Source organism: Thunnus maccoyii, chromosome 2 (assembly GCF_910596095.1).
Source record: "Thunnus maccoyii chromosome 2, fThuMac1.1, whole genome shotgun sequence".
NCBI classification, from domain to species: domain Eukaryota; kingdom Metazoa; phylum Chordata; class Actinopteri; order Scombriformes; family Scombridae; genus Thunnus; species Thunnus maccoyii.
In genome coordinates this window covers 532,739-558,005 of record NC_056534.1, presented here as the reverse complement: position 1 = coordinate 558,005, position 25,267 = coordinate 532,739, and the positions used below count along the sequence as shown (strand labels likewise).

The following is a 25,267-nucleotide window of genomic DNA, read 5'->3' as shown; positions in this document are numbered from 1 at the left end:
GCGGACATAAACTCTGTAAAACTAAACCTCATCAACATCAATATAAATAAACTTTGCCTTTATAAAAAGATGTGAAGGAGAAATCAGTGAAAGCAACATCGGTGTTATGTTAGATACCTAAAATCTAAATTACATTTAATACTCTACAAACTGAGCTGGTTAATGCAGAATGATGCAAACACACAGAGACTGTCTCTGCAGTAAATTAACAGTGTTTTTACCCTACAAATGTTTGATCCTTTTCTAATATAGATAATATTCCCCGACTGTTATTGATCACGTATGTGTGGATACCAGCTCACAGACAGATGAAGGAGATGAAACTGTGGACGTGTGAACAAGACCGAAACACGAGGAGATCCAAGAAGCATCATTAACACACACACACACACACACACACACACACACACACACACGGGATGATGTGAACTCTGCACAAACAGGAAGCTTGGAGTGAAGAACGAGTCTGAAACATGTTTACCATCAGGTTCCTTTATTATTATTATTATTATTATTATTATTATTATTATTATTATTATTATTATTATTACATTGTGTTTGTTTAAGGGGGTTCACACTCCCACACAGCAGGTGGCAGTAAAGCACCTTGAAGAAGAAGAAGAAGAAGAAGAAGAAGAAGAAGAAGAAGAAGAAGAAGAAGAAGAAGAAGAAGAAGAAGAAGAAGAAGAAGAAGAAGAAGAAGAAGAAGAAGAAGCAGAAGCAGCAGCAGCAGCAGCAGCAGCAGCAGCAGCAGCAGCAGCTCCCGGTAGTTCCCCTCCCCGCCGGCGGGGGCGCTGTCAGCTGATCCCGGGCTGTCAGCTGGGTGTCATGGCGGCGCCCTGTTAGAGGTTCATATCACGGTGAAGCTGAACTTCAGAGTGAGTCGTTACTTCAGGATGAGCTGAGAGAAGAAACGCGTCACTATCAGGTGAGACATCACACCTGCAGTTTACCTGCAGACGCTGTTGCTTCCTGTCCGCTCTCACGCCACAGCACCAAACCTCACTGACGGAAGGTGTGTTTCAGTGCTGACAGGTAAACACACCTGGACAGCTCTTCTTCAGGCCTTTCTCGGAAACGTTGGCTGCTTCTAGAAGACTCGGCGTCGATATAATCCAGTAAACTGCTGTAACTGCAGCAGCGTGTTAGTTTGTTCAGGACGTCACTCACCGTCACCGCGGCCGGAAACGGTTTAAATCCAGTAAAAAATGACATAGATCTGGTGTGATGTCAGTGTTTGTGTGAATTGACAGGTCTCGCTAGTAAATTCAGCCTCCTTATAATATAATATAATATAATATAATCCAGTTTATGTGTTTCAGCTGCAGGCACCACTGATGATCCTGCTGGTGCGTTCAGGAGCTCTGAAGACATCGTACTTATTTTATTTAACCAGATTCATTCTCATGGAAAAGGGACGACTGTTGAAGTTTAAGAGAATCTCAGCCAAATGTTTGAATGTTGCACCAAAACTCATATTTATTAAACTATTCTGTGTTTGAGACGTTGTTGGTTTCCAGCAGGCGACTCTTAAATCTCTGATGCTTGAGTGTCCTTGAACGCACCAACAGGGAGGATTTCCCTGCTGTTATTCAAGTACATTTACTGTAGTACAGTTTGAGGTACTTGTACTTTACTTGAGTATTTCCATGTGATGCTACTTTCTACATTTCAGAGGGAAATATTGTACTTTCTACTCCACTACATTTATTTGACAGCTTTAGTTACTTTTCAGATGAAGATTTGACACAATGGATAATATAACAAGCTTTTAAAATACAACACATTGTTAAAGGTGAAACCAGTGGTTTCCAACCTTTTTGGCTTTTGACGTCTTACAAAAAGCAGTGTGTAGTCGGGGTCACATTTCACATGTCTATGAGTTGTTAACAGCTCCACCAAATAGTGATTTTTCCCTCTAAACTTCTCACATGCTTTCATTTCAATAAATGTTCAAATGATCCAATATTTCAGCAAAAATCAAAGATTAGAGAAAAAGTCCAAAAAACTGAATCTCAACATGAACTTGAACTCTGCAGGTATGAGTGTGATGTCATCAGTGATGCGGGGCGCCAGGCGGCTCGTCCACGCCGACCCGGCGCTGATCGGCAGCTTCCTGTCCCTGCCCCGAAGCCCCGCCCCCCTGCTCGCCTGTCAGCAGAGCAGGAAACTCGCCACCAAACAGGTGAGACCGACACCCGCCGGCTGTTTGTTTGTTTCGGCGGCCAATCAGAAGCCGGCTGGTTACTGTGATGTGTCCTCTGTGTCTGCAGGTCAAAGGTCAGAAGAAAGATCAGAAGAGCAAGGTCAAACCTAAAGTGGACAAACAGGAAGTGGAGATCAGACAGAGGATGACGGTGGAGGCTCTCGCTCACGCCATGAACAAAGACTTCGGTAAGAGACGCAGAGACGCTCAGAGACAGACAGGAAACCGTCTGACGGGCTGAATAAAGTTGATTTGAATGTTTCAGATCACGTGTTGGAGGCGCTGCTGAACACGGCGGTGGACGTGGACGCTCTGGAGCCGGACTCGCTGCTGGAGGAGCGCTGGATCAAGGAGGTGGTGACTCGGTCGGGGATGAAGTTCAGATGGGCCAAACTGAGCGCCAGCAGAGAGAGAGAGAACCGGGACGCCCAGCGCAGGTTTCTAACTGGTTCATAGCCGGAATGCCACAAATCCCAGTATGATGATGGCCAGTACATACTGGGACTAATCCCAGTATGTACTGGCCATCATCATACTGGGGCTAATCCCAGTATGACGATGGCCAGTACATACTGGGGCTAATCCCAGTATGACGATGGCCAGTACATACTGGGGCTAATAACTCAGACTCATTATTATAATAATAATGACCTCTGACCTCTGACCTCTGGTCCCGTCAGACCTCCAGCTGACCCGGTCAGCCTGGTGCCCCGCCCCCCAGTGGTCACCATCATGGGTCACGTGGACCACGGGAAGACCACGTTACTGGACAGTCTGAGGAAGAGTCAGATCGTCTCCACGGAGGCCGGCGGCATCACGCAGCACATCGGAGCCTTTCTGGGTAAAAACTTTATTAACAAACTCTAAACTTTGAAATAATCTGATTTCCTGAACAGCGTGCTGAGAACAGGCGTGTATATGTATATATATATATATATATATATATATATATATATATATATATATATATATATATATATACTATAAACATTGACGGTTGTTGTGTCCAGTAAAAGGTTGACCTTTGTCTTCCTTCGCTGTGATTGGCTGACGCGGTCGTAACTCCAGGTGTGTTTTCAAGCTCTTTCCTGGTCCTTCAGCTGCATCTCTTGGTCTTCATCAGCAGACAGAATGTTCCTTTAGGCGCCGCCGTTGTCTGCAACGTTTATTTCAGGTGGAATGAGCAAATCAAGGTCCACTTACTTTGAAGCTTTTGACTCTGTCACATGGTCTTCATCTGCAGGAGTTTGCTCAGTTATAATGGACTGAAGAAGTTTAAACAGCGTAACTGTTAAAACCAAGTAAGTCGACGTTGAGTTGAGATTTTTTTATCACCTGCTGTTTCATAAAGTCATAAACAATTAAAGGAGCAGTGTGTAACATTTAGTGACATCTAGTGGTGAAGCTGCAGATCGATATAACAACAGGAAATATATATAAACACACATCATTTGCAACGATCCCTCAAATGTGGTCAACAAACACTTGTGATGAATGCAGAATATTTAACAGTAAACTTTATTGTCCAAAATCACATCAGCGAAACAGTAAACTACACTGGAAATGTATTAATAATACATAAATATATATATATATATTTATGTGTGTGTGTGTATATATGTATATATATATGTATATGTGTGTGTGTGTGTGTGTGTAAGTATGTGTGTTGCTAGGGAAACGAGGAAGTGCAATGTCCATGTGTGAAGTTGTTTGGATGAGCGGTGTGAGGCGTTTAGGAGCATCAGTAAATTGTAGTGTTACTGATGCATGAGAGGCGTTTAGGAGACAGGAACTGATCTGAACAGGACGGCACTAGTGTGGATATAAAGGCTCATTCTAACGTAATTAAAACACAGTGATTCTTATTTTCAGGTGATTTTACACTGATTAAAACATACTGATGAATATTATGTTCCATTTGTACCGAGTCCTTTCTGCTAGATGCTACTAAGTTCTACGCACTGGTCCTTTAAACCTCTACGTCTTCTATAGTTCAGATTTCTAAACCTTCATCAGGATTCATCAGTTAACAAGAGTAAAAACATTAGATTTAGTTTTTCCTTTTTCTAAAATGAAAATGATTTCTGCTACGTCGACGTTGTTTTGATTGTTTTCAAGCTGCAAAGTCTATTTAAATTATATTTTCCTCACAGGAAGTTCTTCAGTTTTCTGGTGGTTTACGTTGTCAATAAAGTTTTTCTTGAAGCTTTTTAACAAACATGACTGTTGGGCTTTGTCTTCCAGTCCAGCTGCCTACAGGTGAGAAGATCACCTTCCTGGACACGCCGGGTCACGCCGCCTTCTCCTCCATGAGAGCTCGCGGAGCCGACGCCACCGACATCGTCATCCTGGTGGTGGCGGCGGACGACGGCGTGATGAACCAGACGGTTGAGTCCATCCAGCACGCCAGGAGAGCCAAAGGTACGAGCTCCACCTGAGAGTCTCCGGCATCGTCCCCTCTGAGTTTCTACTGTATTGATCGTATTTACAGTGTTGCTGCCGTGTGTGTTTCAGTCCCGGTGATCGTGGCCGTCAATAAGTGTGATAAACCGCAGGCCGACCCTCAGAGAGTCAAACAGGAACTGCTCGCTCATGACATCGTCTGCGAGGAGTTCGGAGGAGACGTTCAGGCGATCCACATCTCTGCTCTCAAGGTGACAAACATGTTTACCTGAACGCTGTAAAAAACAGCTGTGAGACCATTAAACTCAGTCGACTGTGGCGCCCCCCGCAGGCTGAGATCTGTCGTCAACTGATGATGTCGTTGTTGTTGTCAGGGCGACAACCTGCTGGCTCTGGCCGAGGCCACGGTGGCGTTGGCGGAGGTGTTGGAGCTGAAGGCGGAGCCAAGCGGCCTGGTGGAGGGACTCATCATCGAGAGTCGCACCGACAAAGGAAAAGGGTGAGTCAGCGTTCCTCCAAAAGATCCTCCAGAACATAAACCTGGTTCTATGAGTTCTAGATAACCTCTACAGTCAGTATGTAACTCTGGTTCTATGAGTTCTAGATAACCTCTACAGTCAGTATGTAACTCTGGTTCTATGAGTTCTAGATAACCTCTACAGTCAGTATGTAACTCTGGTTCTATGAGTTCTAGATAACCTCTACAGTCAGTACGTAACTCTGGTTCTATGAGTTCTAGATAACCTCTACAGTCAGTATGTAACTCTGGTTCTATGAGTTCTAGATAACCTCTACAGTCAGAACATAAACCTGGTTCTATGAGTTCTAGATAACCTCTACAGTCAGAACGTAACTCTGGTTCTATGAGTTCTAGATAACCTCTACAGTCAGTATGTAACTCTGGTTCTATGAGTTCTAGATAACCTCTACAGTCAGTATGTAACCCTGGTTCTATGAGTTCTAGATAACCTCTACAGTCAGAACGTAACTCTGGTTCTATGAGTTCTAGATAACCTCTACAGTCAGTATGTAACCGTGGTTCTATGAGTTCTAGATAACCTCTACAGTCAGTATGTAACTCTGGTTCTATGAGTTCTAGATAACCTCTACAGTCAGTATGTAACTCTGGTTCTATGAGTTCTAGATAACCTCTACAGTCAGAACATAAACCTGGTTCTATGAGTTCTAGATAACCTCTACAGTCAGTATGTAACCCTGGTTCTATGAGTTCTAGATAACCTCTACAGTCAGTATGTAACTCTGGTTCTATGAGTTCTAGATAACCTCTACAGTCAGTATGTAACTCTGGTTCTATGAGTTCTAGATAACCTCTACAGTCAGTATGTAACCCTGGTTCTATGAGTTCTAGATAACCTCTACAGTCAGAACGTAACTCTGGTTCTATGAGTTCTAGATAACCTCTACAGTCAGTATGTAACCGTGGTTCTATGAGTTCTAGATAACCTCCACAGTCAGTATGTAACCCTGGTTCTATGAGTTCTAGATAACCCCTACAGTCAGTATGTAACCCTGGTTCTATGAGTTCTAGATAACCTCTACAGTCAGTATGTAACTCTGGTTCTATGAGTTCTAGATAACCTCTACAGTCAGTATGTAACTCTGGTTCTATGAGTTCTAGATAACCTCTACAGTCAGAACATAAACCTGGTTCTATGAGTTCTAGATAACCTCTACAGTCAGTATGTAACCCTGGTTCTATGAGTTCTAGATAACCTCTACAGTCAGTATGTAACTCTGGTTCTATGAGTTCTAGATAACCTCTACAGTCAGTATGTAACTCTGGTTCTATGAGTTCTAGATAACCTCTACAGTCAGTATGTAACCCTGGTTCTATGAGTTCTAGATAACCTCTACAGTCAGAACGTAACTCTGGTTCTATGAGTTCTAGATAACCTCTACAGTCAGTATGTAACCGTGGTTCTATGAGTTCTAGATAACCTCTACAGTCAGTATGTAACTCTGGTTCTATGAGTTCTAGATAACCTCTACAGTCAGTATGTAACTCTGGTTCTATGAGTTCTAGATAACCTCTACAGTCAGTATGTAACTCTGGTTCTATGAGTTCTAGATAACCTCTACAGTCAGTACGTAACTCTGGTTCTATGAGTTCTAGATAACCTCTACAGTCAGTATGTAACTCTGGTTCTATGAGTTCTAGATAACCTCTACAGTCAGTATGTAACTCTGGTTCTATGAGTTCTAGATAACCTCTACAGTCAGAACATAAACCTGGTTCTATGAGTTCTAGATAACCTCTACAGTCAGTATGTAACTCTGGTTCTATGAGTTCTAGATAACCTCTACAGTCAGAACGTAACTCTGGTTCTATGAGTTCTAGATAACCTCTACAGTCAGTATGTAACTCTGGTTCTATGAGTTCTAGATAACCTCTACAGTCAGTATGTAACCCTGGTTCTATGAGTTCTAGATAACCTCTACAGTCAGAACGTAACTCTGGTTCTATGAGTTCTAGATAACCTCTACAGTCAGTATGTAACCGTGGTTCTATGAGTTCTAGATAACCTCTACAGTCAGTATGTAACTCTGGTTCTATGAGTTCTAGATAACCTCTACAGTCAGTATGTAACTCTGGTTCTATGAGTTCTAGATAACCTCTACAGTCAGAACATAAACCTGGTTCTATGAGTTCTAGATAACCTCTACAGTCAGTATGTAACCCTGGTTCTATGAGTTCTAGATAACCTCTACAGTCAGAACGTAACTCTGGTTCTATGAGTTCTAGATAACCTCTACAGTCAGTATGTAACTCTGGTTCTATGAGTTCTAGATAACCTCTACAGTCAGTATGTAACCCTGGTTCTATGAGTTCTAGATAACCTCTACAGTCAGAACGTAACTCTGGTTCTATGAGTTCTAGATAACCTCTACAGTCAGTATGTAACCGTGGTTCTATGAGTTCTAGATAACCTCCACAGTCAGTATGTAACCCTGGTTCTATGAGTTCTAGATAACCTCTACAGTCAGTATGTAACCCTGGTTCTATGAGTTCTAGATAACCTCTACAGTCAGTATGTAACTCTGGTTCTATGAGTTCTAGATAACCTCTACAGTCAGTATGTAACTCTGGTTCTATGAGTTCTAGATAACCTCTACAGTCAGTATGTAACTCTGGTTCTATGAGTTCTAGATAACCTCTACAGTCAGAACATAAACCTGGTTCTATGAGTTCTAGATAACCTCTACAGTCAGAACGTAACTCTGGTTCTATGAGTTCTAGATAACCTCTACAGTCAGTATGTAACCGTGGTTCTATGAGTTCTAGATAACCTCCACAGTCAGTATGTAACCCTGGTTCTATGAGTTCTAGATAACCTCTACAGTCAGAACGTAACTCTGGTTCTATGAGTTCTAGATAACCTCTACAGTCAGTATGTAACCCTGGTTCTATGAGTTCTAGATAACCTCTACAGTCAGTATGTAACTCTGGTTCTATGAGTTCTAGATAACCTCTACAGTCAGTATGTAACCGTGGTTCTATGAGTTCTAGATAACCTCCACAGTCAGTATGTAACTCTGGTTCTATGAGTTCTAGATAACCTCTACAGTCAGAACGTAACTCTGGTTCTATGAGTTCTAGATAACCTCTACAGTCAGAACGTAACTCTGGTTCTATGAGTTCTAGATAACCCCTACAGTCAGTATGTAACTCTGGTTCTATGAGTTCTAGATAACCTCTACAGTCAGTATGTAACCCTGGTTCTATGAGTTCTAGATAACCTCTACAGTCAGTATGTAACTCTGGTTCTATGAGTTCTAGATAACCTCTACAGTCAGTATGTAACCCTGGTTCTATGAGTTCTAGATAATCTCTCCAGTCAGAATGTAACTCTGGTTCTATGAGTTCTAGATAACCTCTACAGTCAGTATGTAACCCTGGTTCTATGAGTTCTAGATAACCTCTACAGTCAGAACGTAACTCTGGTTCTATGAGTTCTAGATAACCTCTACAGTCAGTATGTAACTCTGGTTCTATGAGTTCTAGATAACCTCTACAGTCAGTATGTAACCCTGGTTCTATGAGTTCTAGATAACCTCTACAGTCAGAACGTAACTCTGGTTCTATGAGTTCTAGATAACCTCTACAGTCAGTATGTAACCCTGGTTCTATGAGTTCTAGATAACCTCTACAGTCAGTATGTAACCCTGGTTCTATGAGTTCTAGATAACCTCTACAGTCAGTATGTAACTCTGGTTCTATGAGTTCTAGATAACCTCTACAGTCAGTATGTAACTCTGGTTCTATGAGTTCTAGATAACCTCTACAGTCAGTATGTAACCGTGGTTCTATGAGTTCTAGATAACCTCCACAGTCAGTATGTAACTCTGGTTCTATGAGTTCTAGATAACCTCTACAGTCAGAACGTAACTCTGGTTCTATGAGTTCTAGATAACCTCTACAGTCAGAACGTAACTCTGGTTCTATGAGTTCTAGATAACCTTTACAGTCAGAACGTAACTCTGGTTCTATGAGTTCTAGATAACCTCTACAGTCAGTATGTAACTCTGGTTCTATGAGTTCTAGATAACCTCTACAGTCAGTATGTAACTCTGGTTCTATGAGTTCTAGATAACCTCTACAGTCAGTATGTAACCCTGGTTCTATGAGTTCTAGATAACCTCTACAGTCAGTATGTAACCCTGGTTCTATGAGTTCTAGATAACCTCCACAGTCAGTATGTAACCCTGGTTCTATGAGTTCTAGATAACCTCTACAGTCAGTATGTAACTCTGGTTCTATGAGTTCTAGATAACCTCTACAGTCAGTATGTAACTCTGGTTCTATGAGTTCTAGATAACCTCTACAGTCAGTATGTAACCCTGGTTCTATGAGTTCTAGATAACCTCTACAGTCAGTATGTAACCCTGGTTCTATGAGTTCTAGATAACCTCTACAGTCAGTATGTAACTCTGGTTCTATGAGTTCTAGATAACCTCTACAGTCAGTATGTAACCCTGGTTCTATGAGTTCTAGATAATCTCTCCAGTCAGAATGTAACTCTGGTTCTATGAGTTCTAGATAACCTCTACAGTCAGTATGTAACCCTGGTTCTATGAGTTCTAGATAACCTCTACAGTCAGTATGTAACCCTGGTTCTATGAGTTCTAGATAACCTCTACAGTCAGTATGTAACTCTGGTTCTATGAGTTCTAGATAACCTCTACAGTCAGTATGTAACTCTGGTTCTATGAGTTCTAGATAACCTCTACAGTCAGTATGTAACCCTGGTTCTATGAGTTCTAGATAATCTCTACAGTCAGAATGTAACTCTGGTTCTATGAGTTCTAGATAACCTCTACAGTCAGTATGTAACCCTGGTTCTATGAGTTCTAGATAATCTCTACAGTCAGAATGTAACTCTGGTTCTATGAGTTCTAGATAACCTCTACAGTCAGTATGTAACCCTGGTTCTATGAGTTCTAGATAACCTCTACAGTCAGAACGTAACCCTGGTTCTATGAGTTCTAGATAACCTCTACAGTCAGTATGTAACTCTGGTTCTATGAGTTCTAGATAACCTCCACAGTCAGGATGTAACCGTGGTTCTATGAGTTCTAGATAACCTCTACAGTCAGAACGTAACTCTGGTTCTATGAGTTCTAGATAACCTCTACAGTCAGAACGTAACCCTGGTTCTATGAGTTCTAGATAACCTCTACAGTCAGAACGTAACTCTGGTTCTATGAGTTCTAGATAACCTCTACAGTCAGTATGTAACCCTGGTTCTATGAGTTCTAGATAACCTCTACAGTCAGAATGTAACTCTGGTTCTATGAGTTCTAGATAATCTCTACAGTCAGAATGTAACTCTGGTTCTATGAGTTCTAGATAACCTCTACAGTCAGTATGTAACTCTGGTTCTATGAGTTCTAGATAACCTCTACAGTCAGTATGTAACTCTGGTTCTATGAGTTCTAGATAACCTCTACAGTCAGTACGTAACTCTGGTTCTATGAGTTCTAGATAACCTCTACAGTCAGTATGTAACTCTGGTTCTATGAGTTCTAGATAACCTCTACAGTCAGAACATAAACCTGGTTCTATGAGTTCTAGATAACCTCTACAGTCAGAACGTAACTCTGGTTCTATGAGTTCTAGATAACCTCTACAGTCAGTATGTAACTCTGGTTCTATGAGTTCTAGATAACCTCTACAGTCAGTATGTAACCCTGGTTCTATGAGTTCTAGATAACCTCTACAGTCAGAACGTAACTCTGGTTCTATGAGTTCTAGATAACCTCTACAGTCAGTATGTAACCGTGGTTCTATGAGTTCTAGATAACCTCTACAGTCAGTATGTAACTCTGGTTCTATGAGTTCTAGATAACCTCTACAGTCAGTATGTAACTCTGGTTCTATGAGTTCTAGATAACCTCTACAGTCAGAACATAAACCTGGTTCTATGAGTTCTAGATAACCTCTACAGTCAGTATGTAACCCTGGTTCTATGAGTTCTAGATAACCTCTACAGTCAGTATGTAACTCTGGTTCTATGAGTTCTAGATAACCTCTACAGTCAGTATGTAACTCTGGTTCTATGAGTTCTAGATAACCTCTACAGTCAGTATGTAACCCTGGTTCTATGAGTTCTAGATAACCTCTACAGTCAGAACGTAACTCTGGTTCTATGAGTTCTAGATAACCTCTACAGTCAGTATGTAACCGTGGTTCTATGAGTTCTAGATAACCTCCACAGTCAGTATGTAACCCTGGTTCTATGAGTTCTAGATAACCCCTACAGTCAGTATGTAACCCTGGTTCTATGAGTTCTAGATAACCTCTACAGTCAGTATGTAACTCTGGTTCTATGAGTTCTAGATAACCTCTACAGTCAGTATGTAACTCTGGTTCTATGAGTTCTAGATAACCTCTACAGTCAGAACATAAACCTGGTTCTATGAGTTCTAGATAACCTCTACAGTCAGTATGTAACCCTGGTTCTATGAGTTCTAGATAACCTCTACAGTCAGTATGTAACTCTGGTTCTATGAGTTCTAGATAACCTCTACAGTCAGTATGTAACTCTGGTTCTATGAGTTCTAGATAACCTCTACAGTCAGTATGTAACCCTGGTTCTATGAGTTCTAGATAACCTCTACAGTCAGAACGTAACTCTGGTTCTATGAGTTCTAGATAACCTCTACAGTCAGTATGTAACCGTGGTTCTATGAGTTCTAGATAACCTCTACAGTCAGTATGTAACTCTGGTTCTATGAGTTCTAGATAACCTCTACAGTCAGTATGTAACTCTGGTTCTATGAGTTCTAGATAACCTCTACAGTCTGTATGTAACTCTGGTTCTATGAGTTCTAGATAACCTCTACAGTCAGTATGTAACTCTGGTTCTATGAGTTCTAGATAACCTCTACAGTCAGTATGTAACTCTGGTTCTATGAGTTCTAGATAACCTCTACAGTCAGTATGTAACTCTGGTTCTATGAGTTCTAGATAACCTCTACAGTCAGAACATAAACCTGGTTCTATGAGTTCTAGATAACCTCTACAGTCAGTATGTAACTCTGGTTCTATGAGTTCTAGATAACCTCTACAGTCAGAACGTAACTCTGGTTCTATGAGTTCTAGATAACCTCTACAGTCAGTATGTAACTCTGGTTCTATGAGTTCTAGATAACCTCTACAGTCAGTATGTAACCCTGGTTCTATGAGTTCTAGATAACCTCTACAGTCAGAACGTAACTCTGGTTCTATGAGTTCTAGATAACCTCTACAGTCAGTATGTAACCGTGGTTCTATGAGTTCTAGATAACCTCTACAGTCAGTATGTAACTCTGGTTCTATGAGTTCTAGATAACCTCTACAGTCAGTATGTAACTCTGGTTCTATGAGTTCTAGATAACCTCTACAGTCAGAACATAAACCTGGTTCTATGAGTTCTAGATAACCTCTACAGTCAGTATGTAACCCTGGTTCTATGAGTTCTAGATAACCTCTACAGTCAGAACGTAACTCTGGTTCTATGAGTTCTAGATAACCTCTACAGTCAGTATGTAACTCTGGTTCTATGAGTTCTAGATAACCTCTACAGTCAGTATGTAACCCTGGTTCTATGAGTTCTAGATAACCTCTACAGTCAGAACGTAACTCTGGTTCTATGAGTTCTAGATAACCTCTACAGTCAGTATGTAACCGTGGTTCTATGAGTTCTAGATAACCTCCACAGTCAGTATGTAACCCTGGTTCTATGAGTTCTAGATAACCTCTACAGTCAGTATGTAACCCTGGTTCTATGAGTTCTAGATAACCTCTACAGTCAGTATGTAACTCTGGTTCTATGAGTTCTAGATAACCTCTACAGTCAGTATGTAACTCTGGTTCTATGAGTTCTAGATAACCTCTACAGTCAGTATGTAACTCTGGTTCTATGAGTTCTAGATAACCTCTACAGTCAGAACATAAACCTGGTTCTATGAGTTCTAGATAACCTCTACAGTCAGAACGTAACTCTGGTTCTATGAGTTCTAGATAACCTCTACAGTCAGTATGTAACCGTGGTTCTATGAGTTCTAGATAACCTCCACAGTCAGTATGTAACCCTGGTTCTATGAGTTCTAGATAACCTCTACAGTCAGAACGTAACTCTGGTTCTATGAGTTCTAGATAACCTCTACAGTCAGTATGTAACCCTGGTTCTATGAGTTCTAGATAACCTCTACAGTCAGTATGTAACTCTGGTTCTATGAGTTCTAGATAACCTCTACAGTCAGTATGTAACCGTGGTTCTATGAGTTCTAGATAACCTCCACAGTCAGTATGTAACTCTGGTTCTATGAGTTCTAGATAACCTCTACAGTCAGAACGTAACTCTGGTTCTATGAGTTCTAGATAACCTCTACAGTCAGAACGTAACTCTGGTTCTATGAGTTCTAGATAACCCCTACAGTCAGTATGTAACTCTGGTTCTATGAGTTCTAGATAACCTCTACAGTCAGTATGTAACCCTGGTTCTATGAGTTCTAGATAACCTCTACAGTCAGTATGTAACTCTGGTTCTATGAGTTCTAGATAACCTCTACAGTCAGTATGTAACCCTGGTTCTATGAGTTCTAGATAATCTCTCCAGTCAGAATGTAACTCTGGTTCTATGAGTTCTAGATAACCTCTACAGTCAGTATGTAACCCTGGTTCTATGAGTTCTAGATAACCTCTACAGTCAGAACGTAACTCTGGTTCTATGAGTTCTAGATAACCTCTACAGTCAGTATGTAACTCTGGTTCTATGAGTTCTAGATAACCTCTACAGTCAGTATGTAACCCTGGTTCTATGAGTTCTAGATAACCTCTACAGTCAGAACGTAACTCTGGTTCTATGAGTTCTAGATAACCTCTACAGTCAGTATGTAACCCTGGTTCTATGAGTTCTAGATAACCTCTACAGTCAGTATGTAACCCTGGTTCTATGAGTTCTAGATAACCTCTACAGTCAGTATGTAACTCTGGTTCTATGAGTTCTAGATAACCTCTACAGTCAGTATGTAACTCTGGTTCTATGAGTTCTAGATAACCTCTACAGTCAGTATGTAACCGTGGTTCTATGAGTTCTAGATAACCTCCACAGTCAGTATGTAACTCTGGTTCTATGAGTTCTAGATAACCTCTACAGTCAGAACGTAACTCTGGTTCTATGAGTTCTAGATAACCTCTACAGTCAGAACGTAACTCTGGTTCTATGAGTTCTAGATAACCTTTACAGTCAGAACGTAACTCTGGTTCTATGAGTTCTAGATAACCTCTACAGTCAGTATGTAACTCTGGTTCTATGAGTTCTAGATAACCTCTACAGTCAGTATGTAACTCTGGTTCTATGAGTTCTAGATAACCTCTACAGTCAGTATGTAACCCTGGTTCTATGAGTTCTAGATAACCTCTACAGTCAGTATGTAACCCTGGTTCTATGAGTTCTAGATAACCTCCACAGTCAGTATGTAACCCTGGTTCTATGAGTTCTAGATAACCTCTACAGTCAGTATGTAACTCTGGTTCTATGAGTTCTAGATAACCTCTACAGTCAGTATGTAACTCTGGTTCTATGAGTTCTAGATAACCTCTACAGTCAGTATGTAACCCTGGTTCTATGAGTTCTAGATAACCTCTACAGTCAGTATGTAACCCTGGTTCTATGAGTTCTAGATAACCTCTACAGTCAGTATGTAACTCTGGTTCTATGAGTTCTAGATAACCTCTACAGTCAGTATGTAACCCTGGTTCTATGAGTTCTAGATAATCTCTACAGTCAGAATGTAACTCTGGTTCTATGAGTTCTAGATAACCTCTACAGTCAGTATGTAACCCTGGTTCTATGAGTTCTAGATAACCTCTACAGTCAGTATGTAACCCTGGTTCTATGAGTTCTAGATAACCTCTACAGTCAGTATGTAACTCTGGTTCTATGAGTTCTAGATAACCTCTACAGTCAGTATGTAACTCTGGTTCTATGAGTTCTAGATAACCTCTACAGTCAGTATGTAACCCTGGTTCTATGAGTTCTAGATAATCTCTACAGTCAGAATGTAACTCTGGTTCTATGAGTTCTAGATAACCTCTACAGTCAGTATGTAACCCTGGTTCTATGAGTTCTAGATAATCTCTACAGTCAGAATGTAACTCTGGTTCTATGAGTTCTAGATAACCTCTACAGTCAGTATGTAACCCTGGTTCTATGAGTTCTAGATAACCTCTACAGTCAGAACGTAACCCTGGTTCTATGAGTTCTAGATAACCTCTACAGTCAGTATGTAACTCTGGTTCTATGAGTTCTAGATAACCTCCACAGTCAGGATGTAACCGTGGTTCTATGAGTTCTAGATAACCTCTACAGTCAGAACGTAACTCTGGTTCTATGAGTTCTAGATAACCTCTACAGTCAGAACGTAACCCTGGTTCTATGAGTTCTAGATAACCTCTACAGTCAGAACGTAACTCTGGTTCTATGAGTTCTAGATAACCTCTACAGTCAGTATGTAACCCTGGTTCTATGAGTTCTAGATAACCTCTACAGTCAGAATGTAACTCTGGTTCTATGAGTTCTAGATAATCTCTACAGTCAGAATGTAACTCTGGTTCTATGAGTTCTAGATAACCTCTACAGTCAGTATGTAACCCTGGTTCTATGAGTTCTAGATAATCTCTACAGTCAGTATGTAACCCTGGTTCTATGAGTTCTAGATAACCTCTACAGTCAGTATGTAACTCTGGTTCTATGAGTTCTAGATAACCTCCACAGTCAGTATGTAACCGTGGTTCTATGAGTTCTAGATAACCTCTACAGTCAGTATGTAACCGTGGTTCTATGAGTTCTAGATAACCTCTACAGTCAGTATGTAACCCTGGTTCTATGAGTTCTAGATAACCTCTACAGTCAGTATGTAACCCTGGTTCTATGAGTTCTAGATAACCTCTACAGTCAGTATGTAACCGTGGTTCTATGAGTTCTAGATAACCTCTACAGTCAGTATGTAACCGTGGTTCTATGAGTTCTAGATAACCTCTACAGTCAGTATGTAACCGTGGTTCTATGAGTTCTAGATAACCTCTACAGTCAGTATGTAACCCTGGTTCTATGAGTTCTAGATAACCTCTACAGTCGGTATGTAACCCTGGTTCTATGAGTTCTAGATAATCTCTACAGTCAGAATGTAACTCTGGTTCTATGGGTTCTAGATAACCTCTACAGTCAGTATGTAACTCTGGTTCTATGAGTTCTGGATGAATACAGCACATACTGAACAGTAAAAAGTTTCATTCAGGTAACGGAGAACCCTGTTTGTTGTTCCGTCAGTCCCGTGACGACCGCCATCATCCAGCGGGGGACACTGAAGCGAGGTTGTGTTCTGGTGGCGGGGAAGAGTTGGGCTAAAGTCCGCTTCCTGTTTGATGAGAATGGGCGAGCGATGACGGAGGCGGGGCCGAGTGCTGCTGTGGAGGTGGTGGGCTGGAAGGAGCTGCCGTCTGCTGGAGAGGTCATTCTGGAGGTCGAGTCAGAGGTGAGGACACCGCCACAGCATGTTAGGGAACGCCGCAACATACCACGGCACGTTAGGGAACGCCGCAATATGCCACGGCAGGTTAGGGAACGCCGCAACATGCCACGGCACGTTAGGGAACGCCGCAACATACCATGGCACGTTAGGGAACACCGCAACATGCCATGGCATGTTAGGGAACGCCGCAACATACCACGGCACGTTAGGGAACGCCGCAACATGCCATGGCATGTTAGGGAACGCCGCAACATGCCACGGCAGGTTAGGGAAAGCCGCAACATACCACGGCACGTTAGGGAACGCCGCAACATGCCACGGCAGGTTAGGGAACGCCGCAACATGCCACAGCACATCACGCCACAAAACACGTTTTCCCGTGCTGCGGTCAGTAACGTGTTTGTCTCCTGCAGCAACGGGCGAGGGAGGTGGTGGAGTGGAGGAGTTATGAGGAGGAGCAGCAGAAGCTGCAGGAGGAGCAGAGCGCCATCGAGCTGAAACAGCAGCAACACCTGGAGGAGTACAGGAAGGAGAGGGAGGGGCTTTCTCACCTGAGCTGGAGGCAGAGGAAGTCGGCTCTGTACCGAGCCAACAAGACCAAGTTCGCCATGAGACCCAGCGAGAGGACGCAGAGAGACGAGCTCATGCTGCCGCTCATCATCAAAGGTACACACACACACACCTGCTGCTGCCGCCTGATTGGCTGCTCTCACTGTGACATCGTTATCCTCCAAAGTCACAACAGTCGCTCAGACTGCAACACGTCAGGGAGACACTTCCTGTTTTTAAATACATTTTTATGCTTTTATGAGACAACAGGAAGTGAGCAGGTTTAAACGTCTCACCTGCGTTACCATGGAAACATATGATACTCGACTCTCCTGATTCACCTTCATGAAACTTTCATCTGGAGCGACGAGATCAGAATCACAGTATAAACATGATATATATATTAGACTCGCCGCCAGCCATCACATCCACTCTTCACACTGACTGACCTTTGACCCCCAGGTGACGTTGACGGGTCGGTGGAGGCCATCTTGAAAGTCCTGGACAGTTACGACGCTCAGCAGCAGTGTCAGCTGGAGCTCGTTCACTTCGGCATCGGCGATGTTTCAGAGAACGACGTCAGTTTGGCCGAAACATTCGCAGGTACGAAACCTGAACGTCGTTCAGCAGGACGCAGCTGACGGTCGCCGTGACATCACGCTGATGTAATAAACTCACCGCTGAACAAGAAGTAATGATGTCAGAACTTTCTTCTTCTCCTTCAGGTTCGATCTACGGCTTCAACGTGGGGGCGAACAGGTCGATCCAGCAGCTGGCGGCGAGGAGAGGCGTCCCGCTGCGTCTGCACAGCATCATCTACAAACTGATCGACGAGCTGAAGGACGAGCTGAGCAGCAAACTGCCGCCGGTCGTCACGGAGAACGCCATCGGTGAGTAACGCGTCGTAACCCCCCACGTCTGACAGGTAGAGGTGCGTCTCAGCTGTTCACCTGCTCGCTCTGCTCCACAGGTGAGGCGACGGTTCTCGCCGTGTTTGACGTCTCTGTGGGGAAGAAGAAGGTCGCCGTCGCCGGGTGTCGCGTTCAGAAAGGTCAGCTGGACCGGCGGCACAAGTTCAGACTGATCCGAGGCCGAGACGCCATCTGGGAGGGTGAGTTGTTGTAACGTTCCTCTGACGTTCTCTGCAGGTTGTGATGTTGTTGTAACGTTCCTCTGACGTTCTCCGCAGGTTGTGATGTTGTTGTAACGTTCCTCTGACGTTCTCCGCAGGTTGTGATGTTGTTGTAACGTTCCTCTGACGTTCTCCGCAGGTTGTGATGTTGTTGTAACGTTCCTCTGACGTTCTCTGCAGGTTGTAGTGTTGTTGTAACGTTCCTCTGACGTTCTCTGCAGATAGTGATGTTGTTGTAACGTTCCTCTGACGTTCTCTGCAGATAGTGATGTTGTTGTAACGTTCCTCTGACGTTCTCTGCAGGTTGTAGTGTTGTTGTAACGTTCCTCTGACGTTCTCTGCAGATAGTGATGTTGTTGTAACGTTCCTCTGACGTTCTCCGCTGGTTGTGATGTTGTTGTAACGTTCCTCTGACGTTCTCTGCAGGTTGTGATGTTGTTGTAACGTTCCTCTGACGTTCTCCGCTGGTTGTGATGTTGTTGTAACGTTCCTCTGACGTTCTCTGCAGATAGTGATGTTGTTGTAACGTTCCTCTGACGTTCTCTGCAGATAGTGATGTTGTTGTAACGTTCCTCTGACGTTCTCTGCAGATAGTGATGTTGTTGTAACGTTCCTCTGACGTTCTCCGCTGGTTGTGATGTTGTTGTAACGTTCCTCTGACGTTCTCTGCAGGTTCTCTGGAGGCGTTGAAGCACCACAAAGACGACGTGCAGACGGTGAGGACGGGGATGGAGTGCGGTCTGTCAGCTGACTCTGATGTAGAGTTCAGAGCCGGTGACATCGTCGTCTGCTTCGAGGAGGTCGAGGCGCCGCAGGTCACTTCCTGGGACCCCGGCTTCTGATGACAACACTGACCTCCCATGATCCTCTGCTGCTCAGGGGTTCGACTCCCCGTCTGGACGTCGTGTTCACGACGCTCAGACTGAACGAAGACGAATGATGTAAATCTGAACTTTGAACTGAAAGTCTGACGTTCACGTTTCACCAAAATCTGCAACAGCAGATCTCTTCTTCATGTTTCATAAATCAGTACAAACCAAACTGACTCGTCTGTGTGACCTTAACGATGTAAAACAGGAAGTCAACATCAGTCTCAGTCTGTAACCACACCCAACTGTGAGGTCACCGCGTACCGGGTGACGTCAGTGCAGCAGGTTAAATCTAATAAGTAACAAACACACCATCAGTTCAAACTGTATCAAAGATTCTGAGAAATGATTCTGTTGTTTCAGAGTTTTAATAAAAAGTTTAAACTTTGTCAGCTGACGTTACAACTGTTTAAAACAAGATGGCTGCTTCTGATTGGACAGATCCACAAACACCTGACTACATGTCGTACAGAGTTCGGTTACAGTCCACTTACTCAAAGCTGCTGCTTGAAAACACAAAAACATAAAACACGACTGCACAGATTTAAACTGCAGGACAAAAAAACAACAACATGTTTGGAAATCTTCTCATGGAGGAACAAAATGAAACGTCCTCCTTGACCTTCGACCTCTTCACTTCCTCTTGCTCTTGCCGGGTTTGGCGAGCAGCGCCGGGTCGATCTGCTCCGCCGTCAGTCCTCTGACGGAGAAGAGTCGGGCGGCGCGCTCCGCCAGCGTTCCCCCGCACTTCAACCCTCGTGACATCAGTTCCTCCTTCAGGACGTCCAGACCCAGAGACTCCAGCTGCTGCGGCGAGGACAGCGAGGACAGATCCACCGCAGAGACACGCCGAGGCTGCTGGGAAACACCACACACACACACACACACGTTTACGTCTGCAGCGTTTACACACATCTGTCAGATCTCAGCAAAGAGACGTTAAATTATTTGTAAAGACGTGTAGAAGAAGAAGTTTTTCTCCTGTGAGCCTGTCGGCGCTTCACTCATCAAGCAGGTCGATAATGATGAAACACATCTGTCCTGATGTTCTTTATACTTCCTGCTGAATGTGATGAATGAATGTTTGTCTCCAGTAAATCAGCTGATGACTGTTTGATGCTTTTATTTCACAACCAAACGACACAAAACTATCAGAAAATAAAGTTTAATTTCTCTCGTTCATGGCTTTGTTCTCACTACGCTGCTCTCTCTCTCTCTCTCTCTCTCTCCATTCACCCTCTAGCTCGCTCGACCACCTCCTGCTCTCTCGCTCTCTCTCCATTCACCCTCTAGCTCGCTCGACCACCGCCTGCTCTCTCTCTCTCTCTCTCATTCATCCTCTAACTCGCTCGACCACCTCCTGCTCTCTCTCTCTCTCCATTCACCCTCTAACTCGCTCGACCACCTCCTGCTCTCTCTCTCTCTCCATTCACCCTCTAACTCGCTCGACCACCTCCTGCTCTCTCTCTCTCTCTCTCTCCATTCATCCTCTAGCTCGCTCGACCACCGCCTGCTCTCTCTCTCTCTCTGTAGTTGAATCTGATTTGTAGTTTCTTGAAACATGAAGGTCACTGATGATGAAAACTAACATTTTTATCAGCTGACTTTGCTACGAGCTGATTGGCTGTTCAACCAGGTGACATGCTGAAACTGCTGCAGAAGCTACGGCAGCAGAAAGAGGACAAACTACTGACCTGCTGGGAGCAGCTGGACTCCTCAGACCGCCTGCTGGTCTCTGGAGGTTTCTGGTCCTCTGAGGGTCTGCTGGTCTCTGGAGGTTTCTGGTCCTCTGAGGGTCTGATGGTCTGAGAGGAGGACGTGGAGCAGCTGGAGGACACAAACAGATCAGAGATCAGAACTTTATTGATCCCAGCAGCGTTACAGCAGCAGCCAGTCTGATCTCCACCTGCCGCTCTGGTCGGGCTCTGCCTCCTCCGTCTGTGTCGTCACGGCAACAGCAGCGCCACAGCTGGAGGAGGAAGACGGAGACTCATCATCTTCCTCCAGCTGAGTCGTCACGGCAACAGCAGCAGCGGCGGCTCCACAGCCGGAGGAGGACGCGGACGGACGCTCGTCCTCCTCGTCTTCTTCTTCGTCCTCTGAGCTCAGCAGCTCGCCCACGCCTGTCCTGTAACCATGACGACAGATTTGACACATCATCAGCACGTTAAAGCTCCGTCGTGTTTCAGTGTTTTTTGTCTGAGACTCACCAGAAACACGCTGCGGCCGCCGCCGTCGTCTTCTTCTTCTTCTTCTTCTTCTTCTCCGGCTGCTCGCTGTCGTCTGAGTTTGGTCTCTTTGCTGCGGAGACGTCGTCCGCCTTCACCTGCGAGCTGGAGGACACCTGCAGACCTGAGACACCACATTCCTTCATCTCGTCTCCTGATCAGAAAACATCTGACGGAGCTTCGGGACAGACTGGTGGTTTCCACGGTAACCACCCTGACCCCCCCCCCCCACTCACCTTTGAGCACAGAGTCCTCCAGACGCTCCGACAGGTCGTGACACTGCTGCTGGTACTCGGCGTCAGTGAACTGGTGTTTGGGTTCGGCCAGTTTCCTCTGCAGACGCTCCAGACGACGCTGCTCCTTCTCCGCCTCGCGCTCCGCCTGCTTCTTCAGCCACTCCGCCATCCTGAACACCACAGAAGAAGAAGAAGAGATGCAACTAACAATTATTTTCATTATCGATTATTTTCTCCATTAATCGATTAGTTGTTTCTCGTGTTCAGGAGGTTCATCTGATGCGGCGGCGGCGGTTCTTACTCTTTCTCGTGGTTGACGTCTCGGAGGCGGCGGCCGCTCAGATCTCTGCAGGCTTCACGGTTCGTCGTCTTCTCGATCTGAGCACCCAGAGCTCGCAGCATGGAGCCGAACCCTGAAACACACACACACACACACACACCATTAAAAAAAAACACCACAGAAGAAGAGGCAGCGGTTGACTGCGCTTCGGTCCCGTCTACTTCCTGAACAGACCTCCTTTCCCTCCGCGGAGGCGCGGCTCCAGGCGATAGACGGCTCCCTGCTGCAGAGCATCCTGCAGCTCCGTCAGTCGACCGTTTCTGCTGACGTAGAAATCCTCCGAGGAAACGCCCTGAAGTCACATGACACAAACACGCCGTGACATCACACAGCTGCAACATGGATCATTATTATTATTATTATTATTATTATTATTATTATTATTAACATGTCAAACTGAGAGCAGCTGTTTGTTTTTTATTAAACCTGCTGCGTGTTTCTGATGTTTGTAATTATGAGAATAAATTAAATATTATTGAAAGAACAGCTGACAATAAAACAAGAAGCTTCATTCTGTTTGTTTTACATTTAATATAAAACAACAAACAGCATCGAGATGAAAGTAAATCAGTCTGATAAACTAGTTGATGATATATAATGTGTCTGTTTGTCTCTGAAGACAGATATATTGATCAGATATCAGATATTAATATCTCTGTCTGATCATTTGAATTAAAGACAGATTCACAAAAACAACAACAGTGTTGAATGAAGATCATTCAGACTGTAAACAAACATCCCAGAAGAGTTTCATCAATAAATACAATTATTATAATCAATAATCAATAATGAAGCTTCAGATAACTTTGATTAAATGTCATTTAAATATTCACAGATATTCTGATCAGACTTATTTTATCTTCTGTTTAATTATATTTAAATGTCTTTTATATGTTTCTTTTACATTTTGTCTTGATGCCTTTTATGTTTATAAAAAGCACTTTGTGTTTATTGTTGTTTAAACTTAATGTAAATAAACATTTAATATCGATCATATCTCAATCTGAGTACTTTTACTGCAATACTTTAACTACATCAAGCTCATAATACTTATGTACTTTTACTGCAATACTTTAACTACATCAAGCTCATAGTATTTATGTACTTTTACTGCAGAAAGGTATCTGAGTACTTCTGACAGGATAAAAACTGTAAACACAGAAAGGACAGAAACAGCCGGCAGGTAAACAGACATGAACAGAAACTGTTTGTTAGCCACAGTTAGCTCCTGAGCTAACAGCGACTCTACCCGGAACAATAAAAACATTCAGCCCGCCTCAGAGTGACGTCAGCGCTCACCTGCAGCTGCGTGTACCTGAGCAGAACGTCTCTGACCGCGGAACCGTCCGCAAAAACCAACTTAGAAAACCTGAAACTCGGAGCGCAAACAAACACCTCCATGTTGTCTTCTTCAGGAACACCTGCACACTGCGCACGCGCCAGCTCTTCTTCTTCTTTTTCTTCTTCTTCTTCCGCATTCATCCCTGGGAGCTGACGTCACAAGGGCGCCACCTGCCGGCTGAACGGAAAAAACACCTAAAACTGATCTGGAGAGTAACAGGAATAAAAACGGGGATTTGTTTTGTTGGTTTTCCTGCCAGCAGGTGGCGGTAAAGCGCCTATAAACCGCCATTAAAACTCAGAGAAGAAGAAGAGGAAGTTGTGGAGGATCAACATGGCGGCCTTGTGTAAGGTGGTGTCCGGGCTCCGGTGTGGAGGAGTCCGGTTCCCCTCCCGGTTCCTCAGAAGTTCCTTCAGCTCAGACTCCTCCGGGGCCTCCGGGGCCTCCGGCAGCGACCAGCCCGCCGCGGACAGACCCAGATCCGGCTTTGCTGCCGCCTTCGACCTGCAGTCGGAGCTCCGGCGGGAGGCGGAGGTCGGGGAGACCGGGGGCTCCTCCGCCGGGCAGGAGGACAGCTTCGCCTCGCTGCTGCGCCGGTCCCCGCTGATCCAGATGGGTCCGGCTAAAGACAAGGTGGTGGTCGGGAGGATATTCCACGTGGTCGGGGACGATCTGTACATCGACTTCGGGGGGAAGTTCCACTGCGTGTGCCGGCGGCCGGCGGACCGGGACCGGGACCGGCTGCAGCGGGGCAGCAGGGTCCGGCTGCGACTGCAGGACCTGGAGCTCACCGCCCGCTTCCTGGGAGCCGCGACCGACACCACACTGCTGGAGGCCCGGGCAGACCTGCTGGGCCCGCTGGACGGACGGGAGCCGCAGAACCGGGACTGAACCGGGACTGAACCGGACTGTACCGGACTGTGTTGTTCTGGCTCAGAGCAGCTGAGTGTTTCTCTGATGACTGACGGGACTTTTACTGTTTGAATGTGGACTCTGATCTGTCAGCTGACTGTGAACTTAAACATATTAAAATAATAAATAAACAGTTTGTTGTGTTTTTCCTCCTCGTGGTGACAAAGATTCATTAAACTCAGCAGGTTTGTATGAAGGAAAATAAACAAATACATCAAATGTTTGAGCCGCAACGATTAATCAATTACTTGTCAACTGTTAAGTTTTTCTGTGTCTGGTAGGACAGAACAGGACATGTTTGTGACATGTTTTACAGATGAGAAATGATCAGCAGATGAATCAATAATGAGAATAATTAGTGGAGATCTCGTTAGAACAAACTGACGACACACGAGCAGCTTGAACAACTCATCCGTTAATGGAGAAATAATCATCATAACATGAAACATTTGTTCAGTTTCTGGTTAAAAGATATTCTTCATGTTATTCTGGGATGTTTCTGCTTCAGCAGGTGTGAGTCACATGACAGGTGAGTTTAAATCAAACACAGAGTCAGCTGATCGGTTTCCTTTCAGTCCTTTAATAAGTGGAAACAGCTGGGGGTCGTCAATAAATACATCGTTAAATAATCCCCCCCCCCCCCATGCAGAGGTCATATAGTTAGAGTTGTAGCACAGCAGCAGGCTTCCGTACTGTAGTACTGATGTAGTAGTGTGTATGAGTAGTACTGTAGTACAGCTGTAATATATAGTAGCATGTGTATGTAGTACTGTGTGTATGAGTATTACTGTAGTACTGATGTAGTAGTGTGTATGAGTAGTACTGTAGTAGTGTGTATGAGTAGTACTGTAGTACAGCTGTAATATATAGTAGCATGTGTATGTAGTACTGTGTGTACATCTCCTCCTGAGTGTCTCTTTATTATGACTCCTGTTAACATTTCAGTCTGACGAGTCAAACATCTGAAATAATTCATGTTTATATTTAAAGCTGTTGGAGGTTCAGCAG

The 25,267-nt window shown here is 43.9% G+C and overlaps 3 protein-coding genes across 6 annotated transcripts; 2 read left to right on the top strand and 1 right to left on the bottom strand.

Annotated features, from left to right (window-relative positions):
• The first annotated feature begins 755 nt into the window (after window positions 1-755).
• On the top strand, window positions 756-19,590 carry mtif2 (mitochondrial translational initiation factor 2). Of its 3 annotated transcripts, none has more exons than XM_042436750.1 (14): window positions 756-928; window positions 2,040-2,185; window positions 2,274-2,394; window positions 2,472-2,643; window positions 2,887-3,047; window positions 4,454-4,630; window positions 4,724-4,863; window positions 4,987-5,111; window positions 16,450-16,654; window positions 17,065-17,317; window positions 17,663-17,803; window positions 17,926-18,090; window positions 18,171-18,311; window positions 19,005-19,590. In XM_042436750.1, exons 2-14 carry the CDS (start codon window positions 2,042-2,044, stop codon window positions 19,172-19,174), a joined length of 2,115 nt encoding a protein of 704 aa, XP_042292684.1. In that variant the 5' UTR covers window positions 756-928; window positions 2,040-2,041; the 3' UTR covers window positions 19,175-19,590. The 3 variants fall into 3 exon arrangements, with proteins under 3 accessions (XP_042292684.1, XP_042292691.1, XP_042292698.1); XM_042436757.1 differs by lacking the exon at window positions 756-928 and adding an exon at window positions 935-1,035; XM_042436764.1 differs by lacking the exons at window positions 756-928; window positions 2,040-2,185; window positions 2,274-2,394; window positions 2,472-2,643; window positions 2,887-3,047 and adding an exon at window positions 3,484-3,507.
• Window positions 19,554-23,503, bottom strand: sde2 (SDE2 telomere maintenance homolog (S. pombe)). 2 transcript variants are annotated; one of them, XM_042436820.1, is made up of 8 exons: window positions 23,305-23,503; window positions 22,180-22,297; window positions 21,967-22,078; window positions 21,666-21,835; window positions 21,412-21,553; window positions 21,108-21,329; window positions 20,896-21,028; window positions 19,554-20,059 (listed from the first exon to the last, which is right to left on the bottom strand). In XM_042436820.1, the coding sequence occupies exons 1-8, from the start codon at window positions 23,485-23,487 to the stop codon at window positions 19,835-19,837; spliced, it is 1,305 nt and encodes a 434-aa protein (XP_042292754.1). In that variant the 5' UTR covers window positions 23,488-23,503; the 3' UTR covers window positions 19,554-19,834. The 2 variants fall into 2 exon arrangements, with proteins under 2 accessions (XP_042292754.1, XP_042292763.1); XM_042436829.1 differs by having other exon boundaries at window positions 19,554-20,056.
• Window positions 23,504-23,671: 168 nt separating this feature from the next.
• mrps28 (mitochondrial ribosomal protein S28) lies at window positions 23,672-24,392 on the top strand. The gene has a single exon (XM_042436841.1). It carries the CDS (start codon window positions 23,681-23,683, stop codon window positions 24,236-24,238), a length of 558 nt encoding a protein of 185 aa, XP_042292775.1. The 5' UTR covers window positions 23,672-23,680; the 3' UTR covers window positions 24,239-24,392.
• The last annotated feature ends 875 nt before the right edge of the window (window positions 24,393-25,267 follow it).